Below are 11,787 nucleotides of genomic sequence, written 5' to 3' on the forward strand. Positions count from 1 at the left end.
TTTTTTTTTTTTTTTTTTTTTTTTTTTTTTGTGGCAGCGCTTTGAAACATACATACATCCTATCTAAATATTCTATTACTCTTAACCCCACTAAGAATCTTTCAATGAATTGAATAGTTTTTCAGCAAAAAAATAAATAAAAATTTAAAAATTAGTTTAATATTCAGCAAGTTAAAGTTTATTAGGCCCGAGCAGCGAAGGCCTATTGTAATTGCAATGTTTATTATTATTCTCCTAAATTAATTGCTTATTTGGAGGCTTTATCATACTGGAAAACTCACCAAACTTGATGGAAAATTGTCCCCCGCGTGAAATTTACGTATATTAATATAATCAGAAATGGGCGCCCCCAAACGCCTCAACAGCGCCCCCTAGAATGAGATAGGGAATACCGTACGTCACAGAGATTTGAATTTTGGTACATAGGTAGATCTCCTCAAATCATGAAAAAAAGTCTCTTGGAGGTATGCCCTAAAACCCACAGGAAGTCGGCCATTTTGGGTCAAAGTTCAATTTGTCCAATTTTCATTTTTGTTCACGTCGAACTTTTGCAAACTCCTCCCAGGGATAATGAGCTATCGGAGTCAAACTTGGTGTGTTGATAGTAAAGACCTGTGAGATTAAAAGTTATCAGAAATCCTGAGTTTTCATGAATGCTGACAGGGTCCCCTGGGGCCTCGAAGTTAGGGTACTTTTCAAGAATTTCAAAATGGAATAACTTTTACAAAAAAAAATCAAATCGAACCAAGTTTGGCAGTAATGAGCCCCTTTGGGTGCTTGACGATACTGGATGGTCACATGATGACATCATCAAAGCCCCGCCCCCTGAGGGAAGAAAGTCACTTTTTTCACATGGGAGGGTCCCTTTCAGTCATTTTAAACATCAGTACCTTGAAACTAAATTGGAAGGCAGAAAACACGTTGGTCTAACTTCTTTTAAAGCTCAGAGTGTGTGAGTTAAATGGCGTTGCCATGGTGATCTGGCAAAATCATACTTTTGGCTCTCATCTTCTCATAGATCCTTCAATCTGCACCAAAGTCACTATGATGGAACGTGGTCTAAGCCCACACAAGAATCTAGGCCAATAATTGGTGGGCGTGGCTTATTTTTTCTACAGCGCCCCCTAGAAAGACTAAAACGACCAGCCCCAGGCCATGCTTTTACTTAGGATCATAAAAGTTGGCACAAATGTTAAACTAAAAAAAAAGCCTCTTGGAGCCATGGTCTAAACCCCACAGGAAGTCGGCCATTTTGGATTGAAGTTCACATTTTCACTGTAATTTTGCACTTTATAGCCTCTATATTTGAATGAACTCCTCCTACAGCTTTTGAGTTACAGACTTCATATTTACTGTACAGTGACTTGAGGCATTGGGGATCAAAAGTTATCAAAGGAATTTTTCTACATCAAAGCATGTGGGCGTGGCCAAGCGTCAAACTTGGTCATTAGCAAGTGAAACAAAGGGTAAGCCCCATGCCATATTATGACAGAGAGTTCTGAATCTTGGACCACTTATGTAATCCCTCAGGACCTACAAAAAAGCCTCTTGGAGCCATGGTCCAAACCCCACATTTTGAATCAAAGCCATCACTTTGCTTTTTTACCTTCATGACCCATTTGAGCGAACTCCTCCTAGAGCTTTTGAGTTACAGACATCAAACTTACTCCACCTTGAGCTGAGGTACAGGGGATCAAAAGTTATCAAAGGAATTTTTCTACATCAAAGCATGTGGGCGTTGCCAACCGTCAAATGTGGTCCCTTTGCTATTAAACACAATGCACACCACAGGCCATTTCTTAAATGACAGTTATGAAATTTGGTACACATGTGGAACCCATCCGGTCCTACAAAAAGATGTATTGGAGCCATGGTCTAAACCCCACAGGAAGTCCGCCATTTTGAATCAAAGTCATCATTAGCTTTTTTGCCTTTATATTGTATGTTAGCTAACTCCTCCTTGAGCTGCTGAGCTACAAACTTCTAACTTGCTGAGCCTAGACTTAAGACATAATGGATCAAAAATTATCAAAAGATTTTTGCCTGTGACAAAGCATGTGGGCGTGGCCATACATCAAAATCTGAATTCTCGCCATTACAGTATGACTAAACTGCCTCAGGCTCTGCTTTTATTGAGGGTTATTAAATTTGGTACACATGTACAACCCAACAGGACGCACAAAAAAGTCAATTTTTTCCTTTGTTTCATCTTGGAAAGGCTTTTATCACAGACAGATTTAACAATATCAGTTTAGCCATGCCCCTAGCGTTCAGGATGTCCAACATTTTACTTTTCGTAGCCTTTGTTTTGTTCTGCTCGATATATAATGGCAAGAACTGTTTTCAGGAAGGTCGAAATAACGGCATATATGTGTAAACGTGGGGATGGCGGTGGCTTGGCTTCCGCGGTCCCAGTAGGCTGAGCGGCGCAGAGCTGCGAGGGCCGCCCATTGTCGCTTGCGGCTTTAATTAAAATTGGTTCTGCTAAACACATTACCCTAAGCAGAGCTGTCAACCGCCACAAGGTGGCGCCACCAGATCATGTCAGCGCCCATAGACCAACTGAATGATGTGGGTTGAAAGGGGATATCAGGCCTATTGCTAGTGTTCTTTATAAGTGATTGTTATCGATTGTCAGTGATCAGCTGCTTATAAAATAAAACTAATCTAAAATAATCTGTCCTTTGTAGTCCCATGTAATACATTTATGATGTGTCTCACAGTTCTGTTACAGTATAGCTATTAATAACAATTGATCTAAATTATTACTACAAGCTTTCTCAAATTAATTGTATTAATAAGACAACATGTTACAACACAAAAGTATTAAACTATCAGCCAAGCATTGCCAAATGCAGCATATATATATTTCATTTTGTGGATTGTTTTGCATCTTATTTCTATAACGTCCATCAGCGTTACATTCATACCCTCCATCTAAAAAGCATGTAAAGCCAATTAGGAGGAACCAAATCTGCCACTGATTAATGGTTTGGGTTTCTATTTATGTACATTTTTAGTAAATGGGTGGGGAGGCCAGAAAGGTGCGTTTTTATTTACAAAACTTAGATCCAACCACCTGTCCGTTCACCAGTTGTTGGCTCTCCTGCATCAGCTATGTCATTATTCCCTCTGGAAGTGCCTGACACTTCCCCACCATCTGCGCTGTGTGCAGACATATTTTCTGCTATACTAACTAACTGAGATACAAAGGACACAAGACATTTTCTCTTGTAAATCTGGTAGCCACTTTGTTCCACTTCGACTCAAAGACTTAGTGACGGATCCTGGAATGCTAAGCCTTTATTATCTATTTATAGTACAGCGTAACCTTGTGCTTTACAAAGTAGTACTAACCCTATAAAATACAACAGTGGCATACATAGTGCTCAGCACAGGAGGGTGACTATACAGTGCAGACTGCACTTGCAGCTGATCGACTGGGGCGGCTTATTCCGACGTCCGTTTTGTTCTGACCTCCTAAGGTCTCAGCGGGTCACGGGCTACGAGCGTCACACAGGAGCACATCGGACACTGATCTGTTCTACGCAGGTCTGGCTAAAGCTTAACTTCAGCCTCTCTGCATGCTCAAACTCATCTCTCACTCGCTTCTCACTTGCTTACGTTCTTTTTGCATTTTACCTTCTTATCTCTTAGCCGAAGTGAAAGAAAGTTAGACAAAACTATTTAGAATTCAAGGATTATTTAGTTGGACTACTTTTTCAACATTTCAAATATTTTGATAAGACTGCAGAGAAGAACACGTCAGCGCAAAATGCCTCCCTTCACCCTACAGGACATGGACAAGCTTCTGCAGAAGATGCCTGTCATAAAAATTAAGATTAACCGACTGGAATTCCATGTGGAAGTAAATGCTGGTTAATGGAGGTGATATGGGCCTTCCAGTGCCCAACCTGCCGGTGTCTCAAAACACAGAGAAAACCCCACTAGTGGTTTTAAACAGCGTGCCACCGGAAACAAAACTAGCCAATGGAAACTGAGAAACAAGGTGTTGCTTCTAATGAGAATAACCAGACTGGGAGCCCCCCCGCTGGGAAACACTTGGAGGAAAGCCAAAGAACAAACAATCGAATCAAGATCTCAAAAACCGTCTGACAGGACGAACGCCATAGTTAGATAACAAAACCTGACCAAGAGTTAGGAGAGACATATCTTCCACAGGCAAGTATCAACAGATGCAAAAAGCTGTTTGCATCTGATTTTTGGCCCTACAAGAAACTGATGTTGAAGAGGATGGCCTCTTCCCAGACAACAGTAAACAGTGTGACATTTAGCCCTCTCCCTAAAAAGCTTCATAACGAACGAGCTGCTAAGCCAAGAACGTTAATAGTAACTGATGATGCTGTGAAGGAGATTAAAACGCTTCTTCAACAAGAACAACACAGATGTAGTGAATGTTTGCTGTGCAACTCTTTCCGAAATCTCGAAGAGGATCACAAGGATTAAAGAATTAAACCCAACCTTGAAGAACATAATCACTCAAATCGGAGCACTTAGTGATGTTGATCAGAGCAAGTCAGAAATATTAAAGGCGGATGTGATTAGTCTACTTAACACTGCGGAAAAGACCCACTTTAAAGTTTTCATTAGTGGCCAGATCACACCACCTTGAGCAGGAGAGGCTGGACCCAAACTGGATCTAAAGAGCCTGCTCGGCAAAATCGATTGGTTTTTTTGTTGACAACTTTAATATCTTCTGGGAAAAGCAACACCTCTTCAAGAGACATTTTCTATTCCCTGAATAAAGTACAGTAGCAACCATTCAAAATAACCCTTTCCAGTCAAATGGCAGCCCACTTCCTTCCAACTCCCGGCAAAATCCCTTCCAAATTCCAGCCACTGGAGTGACCCCCCTCTTGTATAATTTTTTACTCTGAATCCACCCTTTCACTGAATTACAGGGTCTGTCCAGGAGATGACACTTCTCTTTAGACCTTAATGTCCACAAATAATGAGAGAAAGAATATTTTAGTATAAATATTGATCTTTAAAAAGGAGTTGTAGGGCACCAGTCAAGGACCAGCCAAGGACCCATCAAGGAAAGTGGGACATTATTGAATGGCTACTACTGTAGACCTTTTTTTAAGGAGAGCCTGATCACCATAAGTGATGTAATGGTGCAGCAACTCTGATACTGGGGATAAAAAATCAACTAATATTTAATCAACAGTGATTGCAGATGTCTGAAAAGGTCAGAGCTGACGCTGATGCCAGCGCCAGGCAGAGCAGGCTGGGTCTCCAAAAGAGTGTGGGTGTCTTTGCAGGATGTTTGCATTTTCTTATCATATATGCTTCAACTCTCTTTGGCTACTTTGGCTTCCTTCCACAGCCCAAACACATCAGTGTTGCTCAACTGGACTCTGAGGTTGCTCTTACATGTGTTTGTGGAGTTTTTGGAGATGTTACTGCAGACACATTTCACTCTATTCAATATGCAATAGGCAGATATGAATGAAGTTAACACATTCATTGTTTGGGTTAAAAGGTTAATCAAGAAAATTTTACATAGGTTTTGTGTTCACTTTACTTTTTTATTCCACACTGTAAAGTTTTCCTTCACAGATTTAGGATGACTGAGACCAGACTTTGGTGAAAAAACATCAGAAAAAGAGCTTATGTTGAAATTGAATTTTCAATTGGAGTTAAAATGAAGTCAGAGGAACTGCATTGGCCTAACAGCAGAGTGAAGGAGGATGTTTCTCTACGCAGTGAAGCAGTTTTACTTCATATTCTGTTTAACGTGAGATAAACACAAATGCAGGCTCTATCAGCTTGCTAAGCTCCACAATGACATATGTGCTAAATTTGCCTATGCAGCATAGTTTCCAACGCCCACAGTGGTGACTGTGGTAAATGGAACAATGTACCAGGTTTAGCAGAGGGTGCTGCTAAGTCAAGCTGTGTTTTCTTATTAGTTTGGAAATCGTTTGTGTGAAGGTTAAGAAACCAGGAGGAGCTTCATGCTCACAGCTCCTTTACTGCAGGTCAGCATTTCCCAAATTGATCTGTGTCATTGCTACATCTATAGATGTTCAGCTCATTACAGGCCATGATCTATAAATCCATCCTCTGTGGTCAATAAATCGAGTTGCATTAGTGTGAAATGTTGAATCATACTAAAAGTTAAGTGTACGAGGCGTGTTCAATAAGTAATGCCCCTGATCCACTTTTAGTTGTTTGATTTAGCTAAAATTTTGCAATTCCAATTATTCATATCTCTATAGATTAGATGGCAAATTACAGCTCTGAACTAATTGTGGTTTCTGATTTACAGGTGTTTGAACTGAATGAAGCCTGGTGAGTGTCGAGCAGTAATACAAATCGCTGTACGCTTTTATAGTTGAGGGGCAATGACCAACATATCAAGCGGAAATGCAGAAAAAGAAGAGAAGAATCAGTTGATGTCCCACTTCCCAAATGGCTGATGATGAAGATTCTAAGCCATCCAGGTCTGGCCCAAACACATACTCTATGGCGAAACTCAAGGAGCTCAAGAACTAATCCAATGTTAACTACCTACATGATGCATGCAGGATATATAGCCCTTCCTTGTCATGCACATCCTTGTGACGGTTGGCATATGGTGTAATTTTCTATTTCTTCAAACTGTAAAATCCTTGCAACAAACTAAATTATGATAAAATTCAAATGCTTTCTTTAAAACAAACTACGATGTTCCTCCTATATTTGGCAAATTTATGTTTGATATTTCACAAAAATATGTTGCGGTGCATGATGGGGTTTTGCACCTAAAGGCTAACGTTTCCCGTCTTACGTGTATTGTTTGGATGTTTCCCAATCTGTCAGTGTAGGATGACCGTCTATGGTAAAAAGTTTTTTTCTTTAGCCTTATGGCTTAGGAGATCCATAAACTTTGGTTCAAACTGGGTGAGATTTCATATATCCAGGCAGTTTATAAACATTTTCTGGGCTGGAAAACATGTGAGTTACTGACATCTGGCAACCCTGCTGATGAGTGAGACATTATGCAGCAGCAGTCACCGATCTTTCCTCCAGCATCACACGAATGCGTTTTTACTGGCTTTTAAAGCCAAACCAAAGCCAAACTGACAAGATAGAGAAGAGCAGGAGCGGGGGTTAAGCCAGGCATACACTGTATGATTTTTTGCCCTTTTCGGACCGATTCTCCAGTCAAGCAAGAATCTTTTGATCGGGCCAACCTCCAGCGTGCTCATGCGTCATGTAGTATACAGTACAGGGTGTTACGAGGGACCACCTCCTGATCAAGAATCGTAAGATCTGGAGAAAATTACACATGAAATTCAGTCTGCCGTCGTAAGGTGGTCATTGGAAAATTGCTCACTGAGCAAACAAGGATTCTTTTTCTTCTTCCTCTCAGAGGAAAACACAGAAGCATTGTGAGGATTTAATGAGTGAAATTGAGTTTTTGCTTTAAAACTGACAGACCGTAGTAGCCACGTTTGCTCAGCCATGTCTTTGTCCAAATACGTTGTCGCCTTTTCTTTTTAGGGCATTCAGTACAAAATTTCACAAACTGCCAAGGCTCTATTGAGCTTCATATTATAAGTGTTCTGATGGCATTTAAGTAAAATGTAAACAAAGTTTATGGGGCCCCAAGGAACTCTGGGCCCTAGGCAACTGCCTAGTATTGCCTTATGGTAAATCCCCCGCTGCCCATAGTCACACAGCGCTTCCCACCAAGCAAAAAATGGTTGAAAAGATGACATCATTTATATCCAAATCACGTCTACATTGGGTTGAAAAGTAAAAGGTGAAACGCCATACTTTTCAAGTATTTGAAATTGAGATTCTTTTCAACATCTGTTATTGGACTTAACTTTGACAAAATCAGTCCGACCAGACACAGCCCAATTTTCAACAATGATTTTTGGACTAAATCAAGACTATGATGGAGTGACCAGACTTAGCCTAAAAACCAATGTCTAAATTATGTCTGGTGTTAGGGGGTTCAGGGCGGGAAGCAGGCATGACCGCTAAAATGGTTCAATTTCAAAGCCTCTTTTTCTCTTTTCTTGTTCATGAAAGGCTTTAAGATATTTGTAAGGCTGTGAGTGCATGCAGGAAGCGTGTTACTGGCACTCACCAGAAGTACCATAACCTCTGAATGGACAAGGCCCTCACACAACAGCGGGTTCCACAGCAGTCCTCGTAGGAGCGACATCTACAACACATGACAAAAAGGACAGAATATAAGCACCTGCAGGATGACAGACAAGGTTTGTTCAGTTCCAACATACTTCATTAATCTAAAGGGAAAATGAAACATTCTAATTCAAACTATTTAATAATTATTTATACAAGCTTCTTTAGAGTCTCTAAAGATATTAACGATGGTGAGCAGGATGCATCACCTTGGCAGTCTGCATTAATGCTGCATTCCAGTGGCAGCCGGCCCATAGGGGGCGCTGGGGCACCGCCCTCCCTGATAAGAAGAGAGAAACGTAAAATATATTTTTAGAAATTAACTCATAAATGTCAGTTTTACTCTCTAGCGTGTGTACCTATAAGCAAAACAAATTATATATAATTTATATTAAATCAGTCATACATGTCTTAATCTATGCTCGGTAAGACAATGATGTTTGAAAAAGGAGGCAGGGAAAGCAGAATAACGATTTATTGATTAGGCTTCACAATGTGTGCCATTGAAAAGTTTGGACAACTCTGATACTGTAGCTTCATCTGATCTGCTACTGTTTGGCTTTGATGCCATCCTGAAGAGGAGTGTTGGCTGTGCTGCTGCCATCAACAGTTTGAGCTCTGCCTATTTTTCAGTGTAGTCCTGTTTCTCTAACTGTGACTAACTGGATGTACACTTTTCGTCCTCTGTGGGGGCTGGCTCGGGTCTTGTCTGCTTGGCTGTGTGTTTCCTGGATAGGGCAGCCTGTAGAGCTGGTTGACAAGTTCCTTTTGCATCTCTGCTTATTTCTGTATATTTATGTTTCTGTCTCCATAAACTCCAGTCGGCCTCTGCAAATTGCTGCTCACACTGAGCCTGGCTCCCCTGGAGATTTCTTCCTGTTCAAAGAGAGTTTTTCCTCTCCACTGTCGCTACAAGCATGCTTGGTGTGAGGGATTGCCTTTGAATCAATAAGTTGATGCAATCAACTGGTTTTCCTTAGACAGAAAATTTTTAATTAGTTTGATTGTATGGTCCGGTTGAATTGTAACTGTTAAGAGATGATATGTGTTGTGAACTGGCGCTATAGAAATAAACTGAATTGAATCATTTAATTTAAAAAAAACGACACATTAACCTGAAACATTGACATATTTTATCAGGTTTTGCCTCTGATGTGAAGATTATTATTTTTGTACCTGTCCTTGAAGCTTAAGAGGAAGATGTTAAAGGCTTTGTGGAGGACAGGAGGAAGAGAGGCAGAGCTAAGAGGGAGGAAATAGTTCTTACTAAAATAATCTCTGTTCAATGGGGCTCTTTGTGTCTCAGAGCGCTGGCTGCGTCCTGCATTAGGGAACATCTGTGAATTGATAAAGGCTGGAACTGTGGGGAAAGCCTGCAGACTCCCCACATCTATAAAACAAACTAACAGAACCACAGCTTTCAGTTTCCAAATAGCAGTAAATCAAACCAAATAAATTTTTTTCTAAGCTTGGTCACCAAAGGAAAGCGTCCATGCGTTTCTAAACCCCATATTTACTGGTTTAAAGAGGAATTCTGGGTTAGAGGCCACATGAAATACTTTATAATCTTCCTTAGTGATTAAAATCAATAAGTGAGAGTTGCCACATATATTCATTATACACTGAGTGGTGTATTCAAAGCTCCTGTTTGTGAATCTGGGTGAGGAATGCTTCCACTGATCATCAAATTCCCAAAGTTGTTATTAGGAAATCAAATTTACTAAATGGGAAAATCATTTAATTTCAGTTTTTTTCAAGAAGAGGTTTTTTGCTCTAGGATGGGATGAATATGGACATAAATTATTTTAATGACTTATCACCTAAACAGACACCCTGTCTATTTTTAAGGGTAGGCTTAAAACGTTCCTTTTCGATAAAGCCTATAGTTAGAGTGGCTCAGGTTATCCTGAGCTATCTCTATAGTCATGCTGCTATAGGCTTAGACTTCTGGAGGACATGGGGACCCCATTTCATCATTCTGCTTCATTCTATCTCTATTCTCCCACTCTGCAGAATCTGTTTGTTCAATCTCTGACGTTCTGCTCTCTGTACTTTTTCTCATAGTAGCTTCATCTAGTCTGTTCCTGTTTGGCTGTGGCTCCATCCTGAAGAGAAATATCAGCTGTGCTGCTGCCATCAACACTTTTGTTTATAGATGTTTGAGATCGGCCTGTTTTTCAGTGTAGTCCTGTTTCTCTGACTGTGACTAACTGGATGTGCTCTCTTCATCCTCTGACATGGGAGCTGGCTCAGAGCTTATCTGCCTGGCTGTGTGTTTCCTGGACGGGGCCACCTTTTACAGCTGCTTTTGTAACTCTGCTTCTCTCTCCTTGAACCCCAGTTGGCCTCGGCAACTGGCCGCTTACACAGAGCCTGGTTCTGCTGGAGGTTTCTTCCTGTACAAAGGGAGTTTTTCCTCTCCACTGTCACTACAACCATGATTAGTGTGAGGGATTGCATTCAAGTCAATGAGTTGATGCAATCAACTGGTTTTCCTTAGATAGAAAACTTTGAATCAATTTGATCTGGTGAACTGTAAAGTGCCTTGAGATGACATGTGTTTTGAATTGGCGTAACATAAATAAACTGAATTGAACAACCTTCTTCAGGTGCATTTTTTATTCCATATCTTATTTAAAGCACCACTGCATAGTTTTTGTAAGTATTAGCGTCATTAGAGATTTATCAGACAATTTTTGGGTCAAGATTAAGCAGTTCTGTTGCTGCTCCTTGAAGGCTACTTTTCTATATAATTCGCCATTGTAACATGCTCCATTTAAAAGCACTCTGATTTGTAATGGAAATGTAGCTAATGTACATTTTTTCCTGCTCTGCTAGGGGCAGTTGTTATTAAATCGGTTCCACACAACCTGATATTTCTCTGCGCTAAAACTGCTCGTTCTATTAGTGAGGGAGCTTCACCTTACCCTTACTAATGACAGAGAGGGTTTGCCAAAGATTTCATACCTCTGCTGCTTAATCCATGAATGTATTTTGACCACTAATGCGACACTTTTTAAGGAGAAATAATTAGTAGTAAAGGTTTAGCACCAAGACGAATTACTACAGGAATCCAGCAGGAAATCATCCGACATATTTTACGTACTTACTGTAAGATGTATTATGATTTTCTTAAGAGATCTGACCCACATGCAGTAAACCACTCAGATAACCAGTGTAAAAGTTTGAACAGCTTTTTTGATAAGGAGAACAGGGGTTGGATTCAGGAAACTTAATGTGCTGATGACCCAGAACTGGAAGAGGGAAGGGATAGGACTTCCTAAAAGCGCGCGCATGCGAGTTCACGAGTCTACGGAATCCGCGGCAGACCAAACCAGATGAAAGTGCGCATTAAGCTCGGCAAAGAACTCACGCTCTTCCTCAACAATGAAGTCCTCAGACATTCTTTCGTTGTTTCTTTCTTTGCACAGGTAAACAGCACATTTCTTCTTCTACGCTTGCATTATCGGCAGAGCAGACGCTGAATGCACACTTTAATCTGGTTTGGTCTGCCGCGGTTTCCGTAGACTCGTGAACTCGCATGCGCAAGCTTTTAGGAAGTCCTATATACTACTGTTTATGCTCTAAAAACATTCTAAATGACTTCGTTTCGAGTAAATT

At 40.6% G+C, this 11,787-nt stretch overlaps 1 protein-coding gene across 1 annotated transcript in view; it reads right to left on the bottom strand.

The window, feature by feature from the left end:
• Nucleotides 1–11,787, bottom strand: part of vopp1 (vesicular, overexpressed in cancer, prosurvival protein 1) — a 39,676-nt gene that overhangs the window by 4,940 nt on the left and 22,949 nt on the right. The window contains exon 3 of the mRNA XM_015400956.1: nucleotides 8,108–8,185. Coding sequence (XP_015256442.1) covers nucleotides 8,108–8,185 — 78 coding nt within the window. The remainder of the gene's footprint in view (nucleotides 1–8,107; nucleotides 8,186–11,787) is intronic.

Source organism: Cyprinodon variegatus, unplaced genomic scaffold, assembly GCF_000732505.1.
Source record: "Cyprinodon variegatus isolate N-32 unplaced genomic scaffold, C_variegatus-1.0 Scaffold1165, whole genome shotgun sequence".
Taxonomy (NCBI): domain Eukaryota; kingdom Metazoa; phylum Chordata; class Actinopteri; order Cyprinodontiformes; family Cyprinodontidae; genus Cyprinodon; species Cyprinodon variegatus.